The 25,756-nt window shown below is 33.0% G+C and overlaps 3 protein-coding genes across 5 annotated transcripts; 2 read left to right on the top strand and 1 right to left on the bottom strand.

Moving 5' to 3' along the window:
* The first annotated feature begins 2,316 nt into the window (after window positions 1-2,316).
* Window positions 2,317-6,346, top strand: LOC133688032 (putative homeobox-leucine zipper protein ATHB-51). Of its 2 annotated transcripts, none has more exons than XM_062107410.1 (3): window positions 2,317-2,573; window positions 5,362-5,705; window positions 5,954-6,346. In XM_062107410.1, the coding sequence occupies exons 1-3, from the start codon at window positions 2,474-2,476 to the stop codon at window positions 6,194-6,196; spliced, it is 687 nt and encodes a 228-aa protein (XP_061963394.1). In that variant the 5' UTR covers window positions 2,317-2,473; the 3' UTR covers window positions 6,197-6,346. The 2 variants fall into 2 exon arrangements, with proteins under 2 accessions (XP_061963394.1, XP_061963393.1); XM_062107409.1 differs by lacking the exon at window positions 2,317-2,573 and adding an exon at window positions 4,387-5,029.
* Window positions 6,347-9,854: 3,508 nt separating this feature from the next.
* Window positions 9,855-15,323, top strand: LOC133689266 (uncharacterized). Of its 2 annotated transcripts, none has more exons than XM_062109072.1 (4): window positions 9,855-10,239; window positions 10,666-11,625; window positions 14,350-14,397; window positions 14,484-15,323. In XM_062109072.1, the coding sequence occupies exons 1-4, from the start codon at window positions 10,189-10,191 to the stop codon at window positions 14,916-14,918; spliced, it is 1,494 nt and encodes a 497-aa protein (XP_061965056.1). In that variant the 5' UTR covers window positions 9,855-10,188; the 3' UTR covers window positions 14,919-15,323. The 2 variants fall into 2 exon arrangements, with proteins under 2 accessions (XP_061965056.1, XP_061965055.1); XM_062109071.1 differs by having other exon boundaries at window positions 9,855-10,298.
* A 5,550-nt stretch (window positions 15,324-20,873) lies between these two features.
* On the bottom strand, window positions 20,874-24,619 carry LOC133689754 (sulfite exporter TauE/SafE family protein 4). The gene is made up of 12 exons (XM_062109768.1): window positions 24,139-24,619; window positions 23,894-24,053; window positions 23,075-23,275; window positions 22,900-22,961; window positions 22,764-22,812; window positions 22,591-22,646; window positions 22,415-22,501; window positions 22,285-22,335; window positions 21,949-22,188; window positions 21,645-21,738; window positions 21,376-21,516; window positions 20,874-21,261 (listed from the first exon to the last, which is right to left on the bottom strand). The coding sequence occupies exons 1-12, from the start codon at window positions 24,295-24,297 to the stop codon at window positions 21,179-21,181; spliced, it is 1,383 nt and encodes a 460-aa protein (XP_061965752.1). The 5' UTR covers window positions 24,298-24,619; the 3' UTR covers window positions 20,874-21,178.
* Between the last annotated feature and the right edge of the window lie 1,137 nt (window positions 24,620-25,756).

The following is a 25,756-nucleotide window of genomic DNA, read 5'->3' as shown; positions in this document are numbered from 1 at the left end:
CTGCTCTGGCCGACCAGTATGAGAAATCGACGAAGCATGAAATTAATTTATAGTTTGAGTTGTAGTGGTGGATGTCTTATCAATTAAGCTTATTTTCCAATCTGATATTCTGATATATATACTATGCAGCTGGGAACAAAGAAAAGAAGAGAAAAACCTTAAAGTAATTCAGAAATGGTCTGATCTTTATCAGAGGTTGGCTTGTTTTTTTATTTTCTAAATTTGCCCTGACACCAACAGATCTCCTAACAAGAGAATTTTGAAGCCCATTAGCCTCTTCGGCGGTGCATGCACATCTTCATGCATGCATGCTCTCACTTGTCCTCCAATGATTATTAGACTAACTTGGTTATTGTCGTCAGGAGCTAGTTGAAAAACACTGGTCAGAGTTTGAAACTATGTATCACTAAGCAAGAGATTGGTCCGAGGTTAATCTGATGTACGTGGGACGACGTGGAAGATGGTCCTAGTGAATTACCATTTCTCTTAGTAGGCGTCTGGTTTTCCAACTCTTTGTGCTAGGAGAGCTAGAGACCCTTGGTTTTGGTCAATCAACGTATGCTGATATCGTCGTTGAAAATCAAAAAGGTTTTCCTTTCGGACTAGAGTTGCTTCACAACTGGAAAGCTCATGGTAGCGGATGATGAGTGCATGCTGGAGCTCCTCCCAGCACAATTTCAAGTGTTAATTTCCATCTAATTGCCTTCAGGTCATTGGGTCTAAGGGAGCAATTTTACAGCCCAGCCACGGGGTTAAGTGATAGTTGGGCCTGAGTTTTAACCTTGAAAACACCACACAATATATTTAAACTCAGTTCAGAATTTCATAAATTTTAGGTTATTAAACTTATTGTTAATTTTAGAAGTTGTAGAATTAATTAAGATATATACAAATTAATCCAAACACCAACATTAATAATTAAAAAAAACATTTAAACTTAACACGTTCTTGATGGTGGGTTTGAAAACCATGTTCTGGGAAATTACCAGATCGTAATTTTGAAATCTTGAAGGTACTTTGAGTTAAATTTTCATGCCTCTCTTTTATAGCAGAAAAAAAGAAAAAAGGATGTATAGTGGTAATTAAAGGATTAATTAAATTACATGATCACCAGTTTGAATTTGGTTGTCTGGTTATGCAGCAGGAAAGAACATTTTCATAAATTTAATCAACTGTCAATCTTGGCGGGGATCTTCTCTAATTTGCCTTTAATTATCAAGCGCTACCTACCACAACAAACTTATATTTCACGAGAAAGCACCAGCTGGTCCATGAGCAATGACCATCCTTAATTTTACCTTTCATGTACCATGCAATCGATCCTATCCGATCCGATCCCCCTTTTTTTTTTCTTTTCCAACACTCACCTAATTTAACTTTATGTAGACTTGTTTTAAGGTTTGTTGGAGAATGTTCTAGAAATTATTTTTTTAATATTTTTTATTTTAAGTGATTTAAAAATATAAAAAAAATAATTTAAAATAAAAAAGTATTATTTTTTTAAAATTACGATATGAAAGCACTCCCTAGCACACGCTCGTTATCGTAGCAGCTGAAGGTTGAGTGGCAGTCCCAAGTTGCAGCTTTATTCATGGATATAGTTTTTTTTTTGGCGAACTGTATAGTACTAGTAGCTAGTAAATTATTTCAATGCAGGCATCGAGTGGTTCTGGAAAAGGCTCTTGCCTCTTGCACTACTTTCATGGAATTGGAAAATGGATTTTACTTTGGCTACTGTTTTTCTATTTAAGGAAAAAAAAATAATAAAAAAAAGCATGCACGCACCATTCATTTTGTAGAGTCTATATATGAATATATCAAACCTTTTTCATTTTGTCATCTCAAATTTCATGATGGGTGTCCGGCCAGCTGCTATTAATGATATATGATGTGTTGTTATCAACATTTCAGAGGGAAAACACCTTTAATTAATGCACAAGATCAATATTCTTCAATGTCAAAGAGAGAGAAATGTGGAGCTAGGCATGCTGCAGTGACCTACCTAGCTCTGTCTCATATATCTCTTTCGCTCTTCTGGGCTCTATGTGTTCTCTCCTCCTCACTCCTCTCTACAGTCATCCCTTCACGTTTTGGTTTCTAAAACGATCATGTATTATGGAGTAGGACTACGGATCCTCCCTCCCTCTCTCTCTCTCTCTCTCTCTCTGGCCTCTACACAGTACAGACTCCCTCTTAGATCTGAGCCCCACATATTACAAATTCAAGCGCTAGCAATTCAACAAGCCAACCCTAGATACTGATAGGACCAACCCTTAGACCTCAGCCCCACTTCCAGTAGGAAGTGAACAAGCCAATACACACAGGGGGGGGGGGGGGGGGGAGAGAGAGAGAGAGCTTTCTTCTCTGTCACGTACTGCTGTACTGCAAGTTAATTAAGGTGCGAAAAGGGGGTGAAACAATAGGATGAGCCCAGCAACTTACTTTCTTTGACAGGGTGTGTGTCTTTTATTGGATGCAATTACAGATGGCAGGTTTTTCACGTACTGGAGTGGTTGTATGCCTCCTCTTTTTAGCACCGTGCATGCCTCGCCTCGCCTCGCCTCGCCTCACAGGTAGATTCCTATATATGATCTGTGTATCATTCAATTTCATATAGTATATGGTTTCACCTATGACTCATATACGTCTACAGTGCTGCTTCCAATAGTTGATTTCTAATTAATATCTTGGCCGAGTCTGATTGCATCTACGTAAACATCAACGTCATGAAATCTAATATAAAAATATTACTTCAATTATAGTTTAACCTATTAGACTGAATTAATTTTTGATTTAGCATTAAAAACTGTTAATTAAATAATTATGAGTTTAAATTTTACTATTTTTGTTATTTCTTCCAATTAAAATCTAATTAATAACATGTATAATGTAATACAAACCTATACAAGTTTCAAAACTCAAAGAAATTTTACTTAAGAATTATATTAGATAATAATATAAATTATATTAAGAGTTTGTTTTTTTTTTCATTATTATTATTAAATCTCTCTCCTTCCTTTGAAACTTAATGACATAAATATTAAATTTTCGTTAACTAATTCTGTGTGATTTTCCAGCTAAATGTATAAGTTTAGTAAAAATGGCAGTGAGATTCATGATGAAGATCAATATAAATATATTGAAACTATAAATGAACATCTGAATAAAATTTTATAAAATACATTAAATATTTAATCCATCTCCTTTTTTAAGTATGGGCTAAATTTTCTTTTATTTGTTAGGAACAAATTTCATGTTATATATATATATATCAATATTTAATCTATCTTAGTTTTTTTTTCTTAAATCATGAAGAAACTAAGCTTTCCTTTTATTTTATTTTTGAGAAGGAAGATTTATACATTTTATATATTTCTTTATTTATTTTATATGTGAATTGTTACTGAGAATTAATGTCTATTTGTAGTTTTCAACACATCTCTTTATTAATATTCATTATTAACCTGTCGCCAATCGTACGTACTAATTGGAAGAAACAAACATGATCAATTAATAAAAGTTTAAGATGTATCATGCTTACTTAAAAAGAGAGGCAGAACCCCAGAGAAAACCGGACGGACCACTAGTGTTTTTTTATCCTAATTAATATTAATAAATAATCGAATAGTTATTTAAGCACCCTCAACGTGTGTTTTTCTATATATATACATACATATATACGTGAGTCAATGTCACTAGATGCCACCTGGTTTCCAAATCAAGAAATGGATTCATGCATGGAATTAAAATCAGGGGCAATACAGGGTCCTTAAACAAGTCACCGGAAAAGTTTATACACATATCAGATAAGAACAAATCAAGTGTGTGTGTGTGTGTGTGTGTGTGTGTGTGTGTGTTCATGGCAGGGCGACGGGAGGAGCTAGACACAGGAGGAGATATATACAACGGGGAAATAAATTTATCCCACTATTTGATGTGCATATCTGGGTGATTCCCGATTAATATGAAAAGCTAATGAACAAAATATTGTATATGAACGTTGAAATTTATGGTGAAGTACTAAAAATATAACGTAGATATGGATGAAGAATTATTTATTTTTATGTTTTAAAAGTATTTTTTTAAAAATCTGAATTGTTTTTATTATTTTATTTGCTTCAAATTAATTTTTTTAATGTTTTTATAGTATTTTGATTTGCTTATATCAAAAATAGTTTAAAAAAATAAAAAACTTATTTTAATATATTTTAAAATAAAAAATATTTTAAATAACAAACACTAACTCATATTCAAACACATCCGACGACAAAAGTTAACACGGTTTATTTGAGCCTGGAATTTGAAAAGGTAGCGTATGGAATAATGTATAGATACATATACAGAAACAAGTAGAGGCGGTGATAGAAGTGTAGTGAGTACTGATGATGATGATGATGAGGACGTCGAGCTGGGTAGGCGTGAGAAAGGGAAGGCATTGTGTCAGTACATGAAGGAGCAAGCAGCTGTTCTCACTTCTCGATCAGTCGGCGGGACCACATGCATGAATGGAATGGGGCTGGAGGCCTTTGATTCCTTTCCAATCTCTCTTTCATAAAATTTCAGGATTGCCACCCCACGCCATCTTCTTCTTGTGGCAACCGACAGCATGCCCTCTCTCTCTATATTAGACAGACACACACACCACCTTTGTTTGCATCCCCAAAAGTGAAGCAGAGACGAGCTAGCTACAACAACCTTTCACTTTCTTCTCTTTGCTGCCCCCTAAAAGAGTAGCTAGAGAAAATTGACTCCTTTTCCCCCCGCTTTGCCCACGCCTCCTCTCCTCTCCGCCACCCGATACATCAGTCGTCTTTCTTTCTTATCTCTCGCGCGTGGTCCTTAATTCACTGGCCAACAACAGGTATAACACAAACGTTATATACAGATTACAAAGAGTAGCTACCTAGTAATCGTAATATGAATATGGATAATATGGATTGGAATGGCAACTTCAGAAGCTTTGTTTCTCGACCAGATCAGACTTCCTTTAACTTCCTCTACAACTATGCCTATGACCCGCAGTATCCAGGTATGCACGTAATCATCAACCTTAATCATTAATCTTAGTGAAGAGATCTCCTCACCATTAAAGAATTCCATGCATTCACTCATCAATCCAATCATACAATCTGAATCTGCATTTATGTGTGTGTGTGATCACCTTGCTTTCAAATTGAAGCATGCATTGCATGGAAGCAAAAGCAATCATGCTTCGACCATTACTACCAAACTATACATCCATCATCATACCTCCTACTTATTATACTATCATATATTAATAATTAGCATGTGATTGTTTCTCATACACACACACACACACACACGTATGAAATGTTGTCTCAATATGTATCGATCTTTCAGGCATGGACATGAAGCACCCAGCAATATTAGCAGAAAATGCACCCAACAGATTCGTCCCAACCGCTCTGGACAAGATCACCAGCTATGAGAGTCAAGAGAAGAAGAAGCGATTGACAAGTGACCAGTTAGAGTCGTTGGAGAAGAGCTTTCAAGAAGAGATCAAGTTGGATCCTGATAGGAAAATGAAGCTGTCTCGTGAACTAGGGCTCCAGCCCAGGCAGATTGCTGTTTGGTTCCAGAATAGACGTGCTAGATGGAAAGCTAAACAGCTCGAGCGCTTATATGACAACCTTAAGCAGGAGTTTGATTCTGTGTCCAAAGAGAAACAGAAGCTTCAGGAAGAGGTTAATTGCTCATGTCATGAATGTGTTGTATTTTCTAACAGGAATATATATATATATATATATATATATATATATATCGACCTCTTCCTTTTTCTTCTCAGCACCCACCTAGCCAGTCCACGGACTCCATATTTATTAATTAGAACCTGATCCTCCCAACTTCTATGCTTGACAACCGAATTTAAACATATATATATATATATATATTAATGATTAATATTTGTAATTAAGTTGGTTATGGATGTCAGGTAATGAAGCTGAAAGCAGTGGTGAGAGAACAAGCCACGAGGAAGCAAGTCTCAACAGCAGGGTACACAGAGATATCAGGGGAAGAGACAGTAGAAAGCACATCAGTTGCTGCAGCAAGTCGCAAGCTACGAGGACACAGTCACCACCAGAACAACGCAGAACACTGCAACTATCTTCTCAATGTGGATGAATACAACCCAGTTTCATCTCCTTACTGGGCTCTTTTGCCATCTTATCCTTGATAATCACTTCATCACCTGCTCCATAACTCTTAAATATCGGGCTAGCTAGCTGTTATGATGATATATATATATGAAGGACATTGTTCATAAATATTATTCTTCTTAGGGGGTTAATTAATTTAGCTCATAATTTAACCTTTAATTATGACAATGTTAATTAATTAATTAATTTGCAATTAATTTCCTGTTTAAGTTCTTTGCACCCTCATGATCATCTCTGATTATGGTTAAGTTAGCATATATATTATCCAAAACAATCGAGCTACATTGATATTTCCTGTTAAAAGGCATATCTCCTGCATATATATATATCACAGGTCAGGCTGGGCTCGTCCTTCCTAGCCAGCGCTGTGCTTTCAACATCTTCCGTACTATGCATATCCCTCTCAGTTCCTTCAATGACGAGATATGCTTCATGTGACCTACCCTTTTCCTAGTACCGTATGAGTCTCTGTTTGAATTAACGGAAATGGATAGAAAAGAACAACGTAATTTGTTTCCATAAACATAGCAATCTATTAAAAAAATCATTTTCCCAGTTCTATTAAAAAAATATGGTTTTTATTCTACAACAAGAAAGATCAATATTGTATAACAAAAACATTTGCACCTTCTTGTTGAAGACAAATCACCGATTAACCTCTCCCTCATTCCTCACACCCTATCAAGCATATATGTAGTTGAAGTTAAAAGGAAAATCGATTAAATATCCTATTTATTTTTAAAGATTAATGTGAAATTGTTTTCGTTAAAATTAAGGCTAAAATCAATGAAATATTGTATTTTTAGCGAGATTAATATCAAAAGTTTAATTTGGTTAATTAAAAAAACCAAAATCAATGAAATCTTCTAGGGATTAAAATCAAAATTTTTTGTTGTTAAAAGTAAATAGACAAAATCTCATATTTTTAGGATTAATGTCAAAGTTTTTTATTGTTAAAAATAAATTCTTTTATTTTTAGGGATTAATGTCATAATTTTTTGCTAAAACCCCAAAATTGATGAAATCTCCTATTTAGAGATTGATGTTTTTGTTTTTTTTGTTAAAAAACTAAAATCAACAAAAAATTTTTATTTTTAGGAATTGATGTCAAAGTATTTTTGCTAAAGGGTGAAGATCAATAAAATCTTTTATTTTTAGAGATTAATATCAAATTTATTGATAAATATTCTACTTTTAGATACCAAAGTTGGTTTTTTAAAATTAATTAAAATAAATCACGAATTACCTTAGAAATAAATAAAGACAATTAATAGCACGCCTAGAAGAAATTAAAAAAAAAACATAATAAATATTATCTTTTGAAATGATACAATAAGGTGATATCTCTATATTTTTTTAAATATAACTAATTTCTTAGTTGAATCTCTAAAATCTATGTTTATATTAAAAAAATTAATTATTAAATAGAAACTTTATTAATTTTTTGTATTTTTCTTTAATTTAAAAGGTTTCAATCATCATGTCGGGTGCAATAATCTTTGATTCTCCATCAATCATCAATGTCTTCCTCGATGAAGACTATTTCCCTCAACATTGATATTTCCCTTATTTTTCTTTCATTTTCTTGGTTGACCATGAAAGATTTAAAGGTTGCCTCTATTGTTTCCATCTATAAGTTGAGCAGCTCGATCTTCTTGTTTAAGTGCTAATTAGCTCTAGCTAGTTTCTTGTATTTCCTCTCTTATTGTCATTCCAGAAAATATTTTTCATTTCAGAAGGATACGGGTCATTATTCTTGCTGCTACTCTTCAACGGAGACTGGTTTTTACTTCTTAGAGAGAGCTACGTTGTTTTGGTTTCTAGAGAGAGAAAAGAGAGACGAAGAAGGAGGGATGGAATTTATAGATGGTCTACTTGTAATTAGATGAAAAGTCAAAGATGATTTTTGTCCGAAAAAACTCACTAGGAGAAGTTTTTCGGCCAAGAGAAATTCATGGAAAAATCCAAAAAATATTTAAAAGATGTTTTCCAAGAAAAAGTCGTATGGTTAAAAAAAGGAGGTTTTCTTCTTCTTCTTTTTTCATTTATAAAAGGTAATGTATTTAAAGCAAATGTTGTCAATTCTGTTATGTTTCATCTAAAATATTAAAATATTTCATATCAATTCAAAAAATAGAATAAAAAAAAATAATTTTCATTTTATTTCAAATTTCGATCAATTCAAGATTTTTCGGCTAAATTTCAACCGGAATATTCTGGTTTTATTTTATATGTTCTCTTCCAGTCTTGAAAAGCCATTGAATCAAATTAAACCCGATTCAATTTAATTAATTAAACCATCAAAGTATAAAAAGCTCTTTTTAATTACTATTTTTAATAATAATGATATTAATAATAATAATATTGAAAATTATCATTACTATTTTCATTAAGAGTGATATTAATTTTCTAAAATTAGATTTATCACTAATATATATGGTTTATATTTATGTTTTTTTTTTCATGTTTATACTTTGTAGGAATTTGAACAAAATAAGAGATGTTTTAGATCCTATTAGCCTTGATAACATTGACCTAACTTTATATTTAAGAAATTTGTGTTGAAAAATTTGACTTTCATAATATTTTGATATTTTGTTTAAGTTGAATTACTTTAAGATAAAGATCTATTTAATCTTGACTATTTAAAAATATTTTAAAATTTAAAATTATATTTGTTTGACATTGTGTTTGTATTGTATAATTTATAATTAATTTATTTTAAATTTGAATTATGTTTGTTGAATTATATATATATGAACAGTACAGCCTCAAAACTAAAACATTTTATTTCAATTGAAAAAACAAAACACTTATCGAAACAGAATTGACAATCTTGATTTGAATACAAATATTATTTTCCATGTTAGTGTTTTCATTTTTCTTAAAAAATAATAGAGTAAAGTAATATTTCATTATAGAACATACTCTTAAAACCCCTCTTTTCTAGAGTTTTTATTTTTTATTATTACTGATAATTTGCTATCTTTATTACGAGTTCAAATATCATAAAATTATAAATATTAATCAACAAATCCAAATATTCAAGTTAAGATGAGTTTTGGCACGTGGATTTTAAGACTTTAAGTATTATAATGAAAAAAAAAGTGAAGATGAAGAAATTATTCAAGACAAATTATAATTAATAGAAAAAGAAAGAGGAAATGAGGTGAAAGTGTACTCCGTGGATAATTATGTGGAAATTATTATAGATAATTTATGAAAGGATTTTATATAAGGAAAATAGAAAGTTTTCTCCTGAATGGAAAATCATCGTCCAATTAAAAAAAAAGATGGAATAGTCTTATTTTTTATTTTTTTTTATGTATTTTTATAATAATAAAAAAAGGTTATGAATAATATTATATAGGTGATTGTGAGTGCAGTAGCAATTTTTTTTAAAGTAATTTTTTAAAAAATATATTAAAATAATTTTTTTATTTTTTAAAAATTATTTTTAAAAACATTATATTAAAATAATTTAAAAATATAAAAAAATTAATTTTAAATATAAAATTTAAATTCAAACAGATACATAGTTGTTTTGGGGGGATAAAATAAAAAAATATTTTAATTTAAAAAAGAACAGTTAAAAAACGGTGGAGAAGAAGAAATAAAAAAGAGAGAGTAGAAATAGCAGTTGAAGTAACAAACAAATAAAAGGAAATCATTTGTGGAATGGAAACGTTTAAAGCTGACTCTTCATCATTTCCAAACTGACGACGGCACCTCACTATCACTAAAACAACCAAATTATTTTTATAGAAAATAAAAAGAAAAAAGAAAGAACTTTATCGAAACTGGATCCGAACCCGAATCCTACGGAAAAGAGTAGGAAGGCAGATCCATTTGCTTACCCTTCTAACCTCTAATCTAAAAATGGATGAGCAGCGGCGGCAGCAGCAGCAGCAAGTGAAAGTAGAAGAGGAGGATCGGAGCAGCAGCAGTGATAGCGGAGACTACACGTCGGAAGACGAAGGGACCGAAGATTACAGGCGCGGCGGCTACCATGCTGTTCGAATCGGAGACAGTTTCAAGAACGGACGATATGTCGTTCAGAGTAAGCTTGGTTGGGGTCATTTCTCCACCGTCTGGCTCGCTTGGGACACTCAAATTTCCGTACTCTCTTCTTTACCTTTTTATCAGTTTAGAAATTCAGCGACGATTGCTTTTTTTATGGATCTGGTTTTATATTGCGTGTGTTTAATAAAGACGGAGGCATGGATTTTTAGCCAACAACATCAGATCGTTTAAGTCTCAATATTCTTTAATTCGACCTCCTGAATTGAATTGATAGTGTTTAAACTTGTTGTTGGGAGTAGTCAGCTATATGAATCACTTCTCACCATTTTGTTTTCCCGTTTGTAAAAACTGCGTAAACAATTTTTTATTTTGATTACCCTTCTAAGCTTTTGTGGATCTTTTATAATAATTTTTCTTTATCGGGTCTCTGATGATGTTTTTTACTTGGCCATAAAAATTGCAGCGATATGTAGCTCTCAAGGTACAAAAAAGTGCTCAGCACTACACCGAGGCAGCCATGGATGAGATAACCATCTTGCAGCAGATTGCAGATGGAGACCCTGATGATAAAAAATGCGTTGTAAAGCTTTTGGATCATTTTAAACATTCGGGTCCGAATGGTCAGCATGTTTGTATGGTTTTCGAGTACCTGGGGGATAATCTTTTGACCTTCATCAAATATTCTGATTACCGGGGACTGCCTATTCACAAGGTTAAGGAGATATGTTTCAATGTCTTAGTGGGTTTGGATTACTTACACAGACAGCTTTCTATCATTCACACTGATCTGAAGCCAGAGAACATATTGCTATTAACAATGATTGACCCATCGAAGGATCCTAGAAAATCTGGTGCTCCTCTTATTCTTCCGAATAGTAAGGATAAGTCTGCATTGGAGTCTGGGATTGCAAGATTAAATGGAGACTTGTCTAGGAATCAGAAGAAAAAGATTCGAAGAAAGGCTAAGCGAGCAGCTCAGGGGTGTGTGGAGAAGGAAGCGGATGCAGATCCTGAAACATCTGCTGCGGAAGAGTTGTCAGCTAATGCAAAATTAAATGAGGGTTCTACTGAGGAGCAGCCTACTAGTTCAGAAAATGCAAATAGATTATCCGATGTTGATCGAACAAGGGGCACTGGATTGGGAAATCAGGGTACTAAGAGGGGGAGCCGTTCCAACAGGCAGAACTTGTTGGCCTCAGTTGACCTGAAGTGCAAGTTGGTGGACTTTGGGAATGCATGCTGGACGTACAAACAGTTTACGAATGACATTCAAACTAGGCAGTACCGTTGTCCAGAGGTGATCCTTGGATCCAAATATTCTACATCTGCAGATATGTGGTCCTTTGCTTGCATTTGTTTTGAGCTGGCAACTGGTGATGTACTTTTTGACCCTCACAGCGGTGACAACTTCGACAGGGATGAGGTAAGGATTTCTTTTAGAATTGTAATCATTCATAGTCTTTCTTGTAATATTTCTTGTAAGTATTAACTGCCCCTCTCTTAACACACACATGTGCCCATGCACACACATGCTCATTTCAAGCTTGTTAACAGATGGTTTCAAATCCTTGGATTGAATACTGATCATATCTCATGCAACATATATTATATTTCAGAACAACATAAGTAGGACAACAGATAGTTTCAAGTCTTTGGATTGAATACTGATCATATCTCATGCAACATATATTATATTTCAGAACAACATAAGTAGGAAATTCAGCATCGAGTGCAATATTCGAGTGCATGCTGTAATTGATGCTTTTTTAAGAGTATAGAGTTGTCAAAATCCTGGATATAGGATATTTTCTGTATATTCTGCCCAGCAGATGTTTAATTTTATCAAAATATTTTTTAATCTCAATAGGATCCATTGCGATGCTCATGTTTTATAAAAAAAATAAAAAAAAGAGAAATGAGAAGCAAAGAAAACAATTACAAAAGGGGTTCAGTATGTGTATGCAATGATGAGTGTTAACGAGAGATCATAGGTCATGAGAAATATAATTGCAAACCAGATATTCTGCTGGAATCTTTTGCTGGCTGAGAATAGAGATCTTGATTTAAGCCTTTGAACTCACCCCAGCTAATCCTGGTTATATGTAATCCAACATTGTCCTAGTGGAGTGACAAGTTACCTGATTAATGTATGTATAAAAAAAGTCATTCAAACACGGTTTTGACGCACTGTTTTGAACATCATATAAATTTATGAAATTTTGTTTTCAACCTCAAGGGTTGTGGGCTCTCTGTATCATTTTTGTAATTTGTCATCATTTCTCTATGCTATGCATACTACCCATGAAGATTGTATAGAGTTTAAGTGATTTAAGTTATCTCCTTTGGGAAAATAGGTTCTGTTTCTCATTTGTGGGCATGTCCATGTAGATTTAGTTTCCACAGTTATTTTGAGTCTGCCCCTGGGCATCAACCACCTTTATTAGGTTGATTGCTAGTATTGACTCTTATTACAGCACTTAGCTAATGCTGATGACAGAAATCTTTTCGCTGTGAAAGTATGTAACTGAGAAACTATAAAGGCCATTTTGAGGTGGGACAACTATTGGAGATTGGTAGATAGAAATAGAATGTGCTGGAAACAACAGTTAGAACCGCTTGGTCTTTAGTGGTATTAGTGTATGGCTGAAAGGAATAGAGATAGAAGATCAAAGAATTCCCCATAGAAAAGGGATTAAAATAGACTAAAGAAAGAAGTCCGTAAGAAATAGTCAAAGAGAATGACAATTGAAAAGTTTGAATAGCAATTCTCAATTCAATTCACAATAATTCAGATTAAAACATAGAAAAGGTGCTCTTAATAGGCATCAAAACCCTAGTAGAATTCCTTTAAAAAAACCAAAGTAAATAGCAGCAATTAAGTCCTTTAAATTCAAACCTGAATCAAACACCTAAAATAAAACAAGGGGGAAATGGCCTAATCTGTTTTCGGTTTTTTGTCCAAGCAAATGCAAGCTTTTATATTCAATTGTTTCAAGGTGCTTATTGTTGTAGCACTTAATTCTTTGTACTCGTACCAAGTACTCATGTCTTACTCGCAGTCCCAAAATTTGTTTGCTTTATTTACATCTCACATCTTTTTTGCTTTTAAGGATTAGGTATTTAGCCGAATTTTGATTTCAATTGCATAAAGTCTGGCTTTGGTTTATCTTTTTCTTTTTTTCTTTTTTAAATATGACTTTCCATTGCTGAATATAGTTTTCAGTCTTGTATTCTATCTTTCTTTTCTATGTTATTATGTTTCACTTGTTAAGCGTCTTATTATAGGTATGCTTGCTATGAAGATTAAAAAATAATAAAGATAAATAGTTAGAGTAGGTAATAGGGGTGAAGAAGTACAATTTTAATGATGTTGGGTATGAGTTTAAAAGACTATTAGGTACATGTTTAATAATTTCAATTGAAAAATATGGTACAATGTGTGTATTTATACTGAACTGTAATGGCAAGATACAAGTATAAAATAGACTGTTATAAGTTTGAGGAAAGAAGAAACAGAGGAAATATCTTTCCCCTGGGATTTTCTTAAAGATACCCTGTTAATCTTAACAACAAATCCTCTTTGGTAATAACCATTCTTCTTTTATGTCCAATGCCAGATTCCCATTACTTTTAAATGTATGGTGCATTTCATTTGGGAGAGTAGATCAAAGTAATTTTGGTCAATTGCTCTTCTTTCTAGCTGTCACTACAATTAACCCAGTTAGAAAAGGCACGTCTTTCAGGATGATCTTCAGTTGCCTTGTGCTTTATATTTAAATTTCTTCCCATCTGTTCTGAGGATATCTATCACTTCCCTAAGCATGTGATCAAAGTAATTTTGGTCAATTGCTCTTCTTTCTAGTTGTCACTACATGCACCGCACCCAGTTAGAAAAATTGTCTCTCTGGATGATCTTCAGTAGCTTTGTGTTTTATATTTAAATTTCTTCCCATGTTCCGTGAACATGGAAGGATATCTATCACTTTCCTGAGCATGTGGAATTGGAAAGATATCACAGTTTTGTGGGGTTGAATGTGTTTTGTATTTGCTAAAAGAGCTATTTTAAATGTGCTATAATTTGGCTTCTTTGATTCCAGTCAGGCCTATTTGACCATTAATTTTATGCCCTTTTCTCAATCTGTTGCAGGACCACTTAGCATTGATGATGGAGCTTCTTGGAATGATGCCCCGGAAGGTGAAATTATTTCATTGCCACTGCATGATAAGTTTATGTCATGATGTTGTCACATCTAACTTCAATATATGGTTTACTGTTACCAGATTGCCTTAGGTGGCCGCTATTCCCGGGACTTCTTTAATAGATATGGTGATCTGCGGCACATACGAAGGTTGCGTTTCTGGCCCTTGAATAAGGTTCTCATGGAGAAGTATGAATTTAGTGAGAAAGATGCAAATGAAATGACAGAATTCTTGATTCCTATCCTTGATTTTGTCCCTGAGAAGCGGCCGACTGCAGCTCAGTGTCTTCTTCATCCATGGATTAATGCAGGCCGTAATGTTTTAGAACAGTCTGGTCAAAACCAAGCTTTGGAAAGTCTAAATTCAGAGAAAAAGAAGAGGGAGAAAGATGAGAGGGAGGCAATGGAGATTGGACTGGGGAATATAGCTATCAATGTAGAATCTAAAGGAGTTAAAGATCCTACTTCCAGTAGTGTAAAGCTATCCCAAGCAACTACAAGCAGTTCATCTAGATAACAATCTGGCGTATGCAAATAGCAACTTGGTCCCTCTCAACCGTCCCCGTGGAGTTGTCTGCAATAGCAGCTGGCAATCTTACCAGGCATAATTACTTCCTGTGATGATTTTGCATCCATTTTTCAATCTTGATGGGCATTGGAATGTGGTTATGGGATTGGACGGAGCATTGGCTTGAGAAGAATACATCTTCAGAAGACAGAATTCTCTTGGAGCACAACCCGAGGAGTGCATGTGCCTTCTTCGACCACTGAACACCATAGGCCAGCAACTATTGCTTCTTACGAACTCCTGCATGTGCTGTTGTTAATTTATGCGATTCATGTACTCGATGGCCGACATCTTTGATACTACTACAACTATTAATACATTACTTAAATCCTACACATTTTTTAAGCGAGGAAACTTGGCCATTTTATTTGCCATTCTTACTCACAAAAAAGAAAAAAGAAAAAAGAAAAAAGAAAAGATAACCTCTTGCTTCATCGTAAGCACTATTTTCTAAACTGTAATTTATGAAATTACAGGAAAAAAAGTGCTATGAAATGCAAATTTAAGAGGGTCAGCATGCCTATCCCTCATTATTATTACTAGCTATTAATTTGCCCAAGCAGTTTTCTTTGGGCTTAATCATCAAGGACTTTATTCCTAGAAACTGTGGGCTATGTTTATTTCTGGCTGTACATGTACCTCTGGAAATTGAGGAATTCACAACTTCTTTAGGGCATCCTATGTACGCCTTGGGTTGTTCTGGGTGGGAACTGCGGAACCATCCTCTCTAGTTACTCTAGTAAAATTGACTATTTTTTTTTTAAAATTTTTTATCATGTATTTTGTAACTATCAAATAGGTGTTAGCATTTTCGGTTAGGTTTTTGATTAAAAACCAACCAAACTGAAATTTATATTTTTTAAATCATAAACCAAAACTGAATCAAGTAACCAGTTCAAACCGACTAATTCATCTTTTTTTTTTTATTTCCCTTTCAAAACTGGCCGAACATGTGTCAATTTAATTGGGCTTGGTTTTTTCTTAACTTGTTTAGGGTTTTTGTTGGAAGATGGTTTTTTTTTTTCGCTATGGGCCTTCAACTTTTTTAAGCCTTCACATTATTATTTTTTTCACGTAATATTTTATTAACAATCCAACCACAGTTATCATTTTTTTTTATGTTAATAAATCATTCCTTTTTTATCCAACAAAGAAATTAAAAAGGAAAAACCTAGTAAGTTCATGTCGTTAGTTATTCATCTTTCTGTATTGCATATTCAGTTTGGTATTTTCATCCCTAATGATAAGAAAAAACAATGCATCAACACCATTTTGTCATCATTGCTGTAGCCATCGTTATCTTTCATCGTTTTTCTATGAACTGTTCATCCATGTTAGATAACATTTGCAGAATTGTCTGAACAATCTCCATAATTAAGTATCCACATCCCTAATGATAAGAAAATCACAAAAATCAATGCCTCAACACCATTTTGTCATCATTGCTGTAGCCATCGTTATCTTTCATCGTTTTTCTATGAACTGTTCATCCATGTTAGATAACATTTGCAGAATTGTCTGATGGAAATGAGTTACTGTAATGGTTATTCACATAAGGTGCTAGAAGATGCGTCTGATTTACATCAAGTTAAGATGGAGCTGTAGAATAAAAGAGTGGATATGTGTTAAAAATGGATTCTTGTCAGTAACTTACATTGATTCGCATTTCTTTAACAATTAGAGTTCCATGCATATTATGAAAAGCGAAAACAAATCAGTACAGACTTAATTAAATTAACACAATCCTTGCTAAAAGTGATCATGCATGGCTGATCACTCCATGACTAGCAGGGCACGAAGAAACATCAGCAATTACAAACCATAAAAGCAAGCACAGACCATGCAATTTCAAAGCATGCTTTCTCCAAGCATTTAACAAGCCAAGTAAAATCAGAGGAACGATCAATGTATCAAACAAAATGCCCCTCCGAGGTGACCTCCGTGTTCTCTTCTTATTGGTGCGGTATGTCTTGATATTGGTTGACTGGTTGTGTAATTTATTGCTAGCGAGTTTTTTTTCTTCTCTTGAAAATTATAATTTGATTTTTTTTATTTTTTTATTTTTATTCTTGGCTCTATTTTTAAAATTTTATTTGTTTTTAATTTTAATATTCAATCCTAATTTATTATTTTTTTTAATTTGATCCTTATTCTTTTAATTTTTTTCTTAATCCTTTTGTAAAAATTTTATTGGTTTTCAATTTCATCATTCAATCCAAATTTATGGTATATTATGTTTTTTAATTTAGTCTTCATTCTTATAATTTTTTCATCATTTTGTTAAAGTTATTTTTTCTTTTCAATTCCATCCTCCAATAAAAAATTTATAGTTGTTTTTTGATGTATTTTTTATTTTGATTTTTATCTTCATTCTTTTAAAAGTTATATATTTTTTTTTTATTTTAGATCCTTTTATGTGATTAATTTTTTCCTTGATTTCATTCTTTAACGTTTGATTTGTTAGGGATTAGACTTTGTAGATTTTTTATTTATAATACTTATAATCTAATGATCAGAGTCATGAGTTTGGAAAGTTAACAAGAATTGGTATTCTTTGGATTTTTTTTTTCAAATTCATCATTAGAAATTAGTTTTTTTTTAATAAATTGGTTTTGACCATTAAAATTAAAAAAATTACTTTGATGATCCTATCATTTAGTTGTTTTTTCGTATATCAAGAATTACATTTTACATTCTTATTTTTGCTACACGCGTAACATTTTATATCCTGATGAACTATTATATTGTTTAGTTTAGGATATAAACCGTAATTTCTTAAAAAACAAAAGGTAAATATAAAAACAAAAAATTACAGGATCATCAATGCAATTTCTCCACAATATCAATAATTAAGATGGCTGCTTGTGTAGGTTTGGATTGGAGCCACACGACAAAATAGACTCACATGAGTTGCTACAAGTGGTCTCTATAAATTATAACGTGCTTGCAGCCATCACGAGTAATAATTGAAGATATTAAAAAATCCTCAATAAAATCATCTAGACGATAGATGATAGCTTAGTAATAAAAATTTAAAATTTAAAAAATTTATTTTTTATATAGTTTCATGTTTGAGTTTTATGATTACTCATATGATGGTTATTAAAGACTTATTTAGTCGTTAGCTTTAAAAGCCGTGGGATTAGTCGAGGTGCGCGTAAACTGGCCCGGACATCCACGTTAAACTAAAAAAAAAATTATCAATGAAATCTAAGTTTTTACGTTTTAAAATTATTTTTAAAATATTTATTTTTTTTATTTTAAATTAATATTTTTTTAGAGATTTTATATCATTTTAATACGCTGATATTAAAAATAATTTTTTAAAAATAAAAATATTAATTTAATATATTTTTAAATAAAAACCATTTTAAAAAACTATAGCAACCCACTCTCAAATTATAAATATTTGAAACAGTTGGCAACCATACAAATCCATAAAATTCACGTTTCCAAGTTGACCACTCTTCCTGTGCTTAGTAGTATTGATGGAGTCCTGGGTTAACTTACACGCGACAATCTTTATATTTCAGTCTCATGTTTTTTTTTTTAATGAATAAAGTTAAAATTAGTTGAGAAATAATATTTAGATTTATATTTCTATTGGGAGTTGGGACCTCGGACAACAATGCCTAATATGATTGTGAATAATAAAACCTATATTTTTATTAAAAAAATACAAATATATATATATATATATATATATATATATATATTAGATTTGTTGTTGACGTACGTATTATTTTTTTAATTAAGGTTTTTTTTTTTTTTTTTTTATGTTTTCATGTTTGATCAATCAAGTACATCTATTTCAAAGATATCTTGAATGCCGTAGTGTTCTATATAACGTTCTTAATTAAGAAGGCCGGTATTTTAGAAACATATATAATTGATTAATATATTTTTTTAAATAAAGAAAATCAAATAAGAAAGTCAAAGCATAGAAACTTAAATAACATTTTAAAAAGACACGAACACCGAAATTAATATTATTAAGAAAATGGATACGTACAAAATGGCAACACCACAAACAGCGCCAGAATAGATGAATGCATTGGACAGAAAAGTTCAGTACTGCGATTTCTTAATTATGTTGTTCTTGGATTATAATTTATTTTTTAATTAAATTGATTTTTATGTACTTCTAGATAATTGACTCCAAATTATGCTGAAAATGAATATATATATATATATATATATATATATATGTATGTAAATTATGAAGATGAGAACAAACATTTTGCTGAAAAAGAATAATGTTAGAAAGGCAAGAGCTATGAGATTCATTCAATTTAATAACATGAAACAAGGGAAGGAAATCACATTGAAAGTCACATGACCTAACGTGGATTGCATCTCTCATCATGTCGTTTTCTATTACATACAGCCACCGTTTTACTGTCCTCTCTCTCTCTGATCTCCAACATGGCAACATGCAAACTGCGACGATTGGCCAAGCTTCTTCAGGCCTGACATGAGAATTAATTTTGATATATTTTCCTCGCTGGTCAGCATTGGCTGGATGCAATTATTGCCAGGTTGTACTGTAGCCACGTGCCTCTATCTTGCACTTCCTCCTTCTCTTCATAATCTTCACCTACTCATCTCCTCTTTAATTATTATATTATATTAGTATATACTATAAACTTTTACTTTCCACAACCTCATCGAAGACTATTTATTTTAATAATTTATTTTTTAATATTTAATTTATTAAAGATTTAACTTTATAATTTATTAAAATTTACTTTATACATGACTAACTCATATCACAGATTTAAATGGTTAAGTTGGTTGGCTTGATATTTTTTTTTAATTTCATCATTTAATAGTGAATTGATTGATTGAGAATTAAACTTCATTATTTATTTTGGGTTGCTTTCTATGAAGTTATCTCATTTTATTACAGGTCACGAGTTTGACGGTTAACCCAGTTGAATTGAGTTTTTTTAAATATTTTTTAGTTTATTTTTTTTTCAATTTCATCTTTTAGCAAGGAGTTCGATTATGAATTAGGATTCGTGGTTTATTTTAGTTTGCTTTCTATGATATCATCTTGATCTTATGACTAAGGTCAAGTATTTTACGAGTTAACCCAAATATACTTAGATCGTTTTATTTTGTCCTGTTTATAGAGTTTTTTTTTTTCAATTTCAGCCTTTAACAATAAGTTTATTGAAAATTGAATTTCATAATTTGTTTTGATTTGTTTTCTATGACGTTATCACAGTCCCATGACCCGAGTTACAAGTTTGACAAATTAATCTAGGTTGACTCCTGTCATTGTTTTTTCTTTACTTTGTATGAGGTTTATCCTTATCTCATGACCTGAGTCACGAGTTTGATAGGTTAAATTGAGATCAATTTTTTTATTTTTTTATTTTTTATTAATTTTTTTCAATTTCATTCTTTTAATATTGGATTGATGGAGAATTGAGCTCCATAATTTGTTTTGTTTTTTTATATGAAGTTATTATGGTCTCATGATTTAGGTCATGAATTTAACATGTTAACTCGAGCTAGTCTAAATCAATTCAATATGTTGCTATTGCAATATTATTTTTTTAAAATGTTTTAATTTTTTATAAGTCAAACTATATTTTCACCGATTATTCAAGTTATTTTCAAACATATGAAGTTATTCATAAAAAAAAAAACCTGACCTGCAACATCTAAGATCTTCTATTCATTAAAAATGGTTGAAAAGAGCCCCTTTGTGCACCAATTTTAATCCATGAAGATCATTGGAAACAAGAGTATAAGCTAGCTTAACTTTACCAATACTGAATTCCTGTCCAGGACTTGAACCCAATATATTAAGGAATCCGTCTCTATAACAGAGTTAAAAAGGAATAAACCCCCATTTGTTAAATCCCGGCAAGTTGAAAGGAAATGACAAATAAATAAAATAAATAAAGGACTTTAACTGTAAAAAAACAATGGCATTGACAATTGCGGAAAGCATGAGTTAGCCCGTAGCTAACCCTAAAAAAACACATGATTGCACACCAGCAATGGGATATGGTGGTGTTAGCCAGTAGCTAACACTCAAATCCCAGCTTGAAGTCAACAAATTTAAGCACACTTTTATTTCTCAAATGGACCGATCGGTCAACTAGGTGTTGGCCAACAATCCCCCCCGTTTTTTTCCCCCGACCAATATTCTAAATGCAATTCTAGCACTCAATGCATGCTAGCATTGCCAACGATCATTGACTGCTGCAGAACTCCAAGAATCCCATAAACTCATGATTGCGTATCATTGTTATGCTCGTGTCAATACCAACACCTCCTGCGAAAGATTTCATCAGGTTAATTACAATGTTGCTGATGAATTATTAACCTTGTAGTCAAGGCGACTCGTAAAAACGATGTTTTAGAAACAGGAGTTCATTGTGGTTCTTACCCATTGTGAGAGCACTAACGAAGATGACACCAGAGAGGATGAATACAATGAGCGAAGCTCTTCCTAGAATTTTAACGAGTTTTCTTACAAAAAACTGTCCCCAGAAGCCAGCCAAAACAGACACTCCCATGAGATACAATGCTGCAACAACAAATTATACATAGATATGAAATAATAAATCAGTAGATGGAGCACAGAACACAGTCTGCGCACTAAATTGATATCTGATAAAGTTGAAGGAGGAGAGATTAAGAATGATGGCTAGGTACCGAAAGGTATTGGGAACCTCTTAAGGAGATAAAACTCCACCACAGACAGGGATGATGAGAACATCATAACGAATGTACTTGTTGCACTGGCAACCTGTTAAATGCAACAACGGGATTATTCCTTCAGCGCTCAAATTTCTTAAGAAAGAAGCATGGTCATTTGCAGAAAGTAACTTGAAAGAGAGTATGAAGCTCAAGAATTCTTGGTTGCGTGAGCAACTTGAAAGAGAGATCATGCATGGCTGCTTGTTAAAACTAACAAGTAATAGATATTAAAAAAAAAGAGAAGAAAAAATCATCATACATGGGGGCTGACACCGATCTCGAGGAGCAGAGGTCCCAGAACGAATCCACCGCCTGATCCGAGAAGACCCCCAACGGTGCCTCCTATGATGCCACAGAGTGCGCAGAATAAAATGTGCATGGGAGTCCATTCAATAGAAGCCTCACAAATTGTTTCTGTGTTTCCTGAGCTAATCCTCTTCTTGTTTTCTCTGTATAATTTGACTGCTTCATATCCGAATACCACAAATGCTATAGGAAACTACAGGAGAAGAGAACGCACCCATGAAAGAAAAGAAGAAGAGGATTAGCCACAAGAATACATGTAAAGAGCAATATTATTGCTTGTTATGAATACCTGTAGGCAGACGAGGACCCAGTACCATGTACTGCAAACAGCTACATCATTCTGCAAAATCAATGACAATATAAGAACATGAAAATATATGAAAATATTCGGGACAGAGAGAGGGGGAGAGTAGGCTTGCCTTGATAACTTGAAGAAGGAGGAAAGAAGTCCAAACAAGGAACAGAATCAAAAGCCTTTTCCATTTCAAGTTGAAGCACAATATTTGCTACAAGATTAAGACAAAGTGGATTCAGAGACTGTTAAGTTAGAGGGTGGTAATTGCACAAAGATTATATGAAGGTGGAGTTTGTTTACCATTTTTGATTTCTCTTCTCTAGGGATCAGTGGCTCATACTCTGTATCAATCAGAACTGCATGCCAAATAAATCACAAGAAATCAATGTTCAAAACTCAACAGGCAGCAGAATGTAATAATTTGCAAAATTTATGGGCAGATAAAAAAGAGAATCGATCAGTGTTAGTCTTACGTTCGCCACGGGAGTTAACTATAGTTTCTTGTTGCATGACCATTTCTTTCTGCAAAAATTCTGAACATCACTTGATAATAATAAAGGAAATGCCTCGAATTATACATCTTGATAAAAGAAACTCTGTAAATAGTACCTTCAAAATTGTCTCTTCCTTCCACATTTCAATTCCCTTGAAGAAAGACCTAGAAGAGGTCCCTGGCCATAAAAAGAAATGAATCAAAACAATGAAAGAGAAATCAGTATCAACATGCATAGAAACAATGAGATTAAGTGTGATTCATTCAAAGAAAAAGGTCACAAGAGCATACCTATGAAGAGGATGATGATGAGGACAGTAATTAACCAGTAAGGAAAAACAACACTCAAGGAAACACCAAGGGTGATGCCAAGCAAAAGCATGGGCTGGAAGAGGAGAGCCAAGTCATAGTCTATGATGGGCACTTCTCTTGTTGGGTGGGGCACTCTTAGATTGTACCAAACAGATGATGCTGATGCCCCCATGATCATACCTGCACCAATTCCACAAACCAATTTTTTTTTCAACAGAAGATTAAAGACAAAAAGGAACTCAAAAGCTACTTCATCTTTTTCCACACAGAGCGACTCTTTCTATGTCAATTCAAAACATATTCTCGCAGAGCAGCTCACTTTGGTTATTGCGTCGTGGCCCTATTTTTTTAAAAATATGATTTTTTTTCATTTTTTATGCTTTTAAGAAAATAAAAAAAATATTATTTTAATATATTTACAATTTTGAAAAAGGCTTTTAAAGTAGCCGCAACTAACACTACCATAGTGATAGAGAATCGGTCAAATTTTATACTACAAGAAAAGAAAAGGAAAAAGAAAAATTCACTCTTTAAACTTTGGAGATCTCCTTTTCACCTATCAAAAGGTGAATTTCTTACCACGCATTACTCTATCATATATTAGAGAAAGCCATTCATATAGATGCTATTGCCCCACACACACACACACACACACACACACACACACACAACACAAAAGAAGAATGAAAATCAATTTTTTTTATTATAAAATAAAAATAAAATTGAAGATGTAAGAAGAAGAAGAAGAAGAAGTATACATATAGATGAAGCATGTGAATTGAGGAAGTATGTACATACATTTAGAAAGAGCAGCAGCAGACTTGGTATCAAATCCAACAATCAAAGTAAGCATGGGGACGAAAATGCCACCCCCTCCAACTCCACCAACCGTACCGCACGCCGATCCTAGAAGTCCTATCACTGTGGCCAGCACTGTTCTCCAACTAAACTCTAATTTCTGCACAAGAGATTATCATTAAGAAAACAAAACCAAACACCCCTATGGCATCAAGATTCAATACAATTAACTCAGAGAGACTCACAGGCCAAACTTTGTCTGTGGTGGATAGGTAGGGGGAGGCGAAGATATCAGAATTAGGATTCGGTGAGGCTTTCTCATTTGGATGGGAGAGGAAGAACACAGAAAGGATAGCCACAGAGAAACCTGATAACAGATAAAGCACCAATCCTCTAGTGGCCATATATGTATATTATATATACAGTCTTGAATACACCTGCTCGCAGAGAATTAAGAAAGAAGAAGAAGCTGTTTGTAGTCCTTGGTTGAAGGATACAAGAGCACCCCCTCCCAGATGATGGCTGATGATGGCTGCGGCTAGCGTCACTCGATAATTTTCTGCGCAAGGAGACAGCAAAGGAAGGAAGGAAGGAAGGAAGGAATGAATGGATATAAAGGAGAGGAGAGAAGAAAGGAATGATTTATAGAACTTGCACAAATAAACGTCAGAGAGAGAGAGAGAGAGAGAGAGAGTTTGGTCTGAACAATCATTAAGAGGAGATGACGAGAATCTCGTCGTTTAAGGAGATAAATCATACATTAGCTTGGCAAGGGGCGACCTCATTGCCACCACAGACGGGCTCCTCCTAAATTACGTTTACACGTGTAACTATCCTAGTGGATCTATCAACATTAATTACCGGAAAAGGACATTATTTTCCCCAAGGAGCAAACCTTTCTCCTTTGATTTGATTTGATTTATTGGCGTCCATAAATACACTGCCCCAACGTAAAATCATAATACAAATTAAAATATCGAAAAATAAAATATTGCCTCCGAATTCCGATGAGAGGTTCGTGGATGATTGGTGCCGGGCTAGAAGCTGTACGACAAGTGGAAGCCTGATAGGTGGAATGGAATCCATACTGTTTGGAGTTATCTTTGTGGCCTCGGACCTGACCTGTATCTGTTCGCATTTCAAATCGGACACGTCTCTCCCGATGTCGTAAGTAAACCACGATCATCAATCTAACTAATTCCTCCATAAATTAAATATTATAAATATTAATTAATTTGTTTGGTGTCAAAATATATAATGCGAATAATTTTGGCCGAACAACACTATTTTTTTTTTAAAAATAAAGGATATCATGAAGTAAGTCGTTGGATTGAGATTTTGTTCGTCTTTTATTTGTTTTTATTCAAATCTCACTATGCTTTCTTGCAACTTTATATCAAATTTAAAATGGTCCAATATTTTGTTCAGCGCAAATAAATTCTAATTTTATTTATATTTTTGAAATAGATAAAACAATTTATATTGGAAAGAGATATATATGCTGTAAATATTATATAATAATAAAAGATTATTCTCTTTTTTTATATATATAGCTATAGGGCATCATAATATTAATTATAAGAGATTGTAATCTTCAATTTTTTTAGCTAAAAAACACCAATATCCTTTATATATATAAATAGCCTCTAATAGAAAGCAAAAACAATAAAAAAGAATTTTCTTGAATCACTAGATATTAACACGTGTACAAGCACTCATGGAAGGCATAAAACAACAACGCATGAACAAGTGAAATGATAAGACCTGACAACTAGAAGGACTCTATCCCAATCAGCCCTCATCTATTCAAAAAAATCTCGATCTGTTTTTTTGTAATTTCTACTTTAATTTTAGCTAAAATGT

This window comes from Populus nigra, chromosome 3 (genome assembly GCF_951802175.1).
Source record: "Populus nigra chromosome 3, ddPopNigr1.1, whole genome shotgun sequence".
Lineage (NCBI taxonomy): Eukaryota > Viridiplantae > Streptophyta > Magnoliopsida > Malpighiales > Salicaceae > Populus > Populus nigra.
This window is presented reverse-complemented; position numbering and strand designations above follow the sequence as displayed.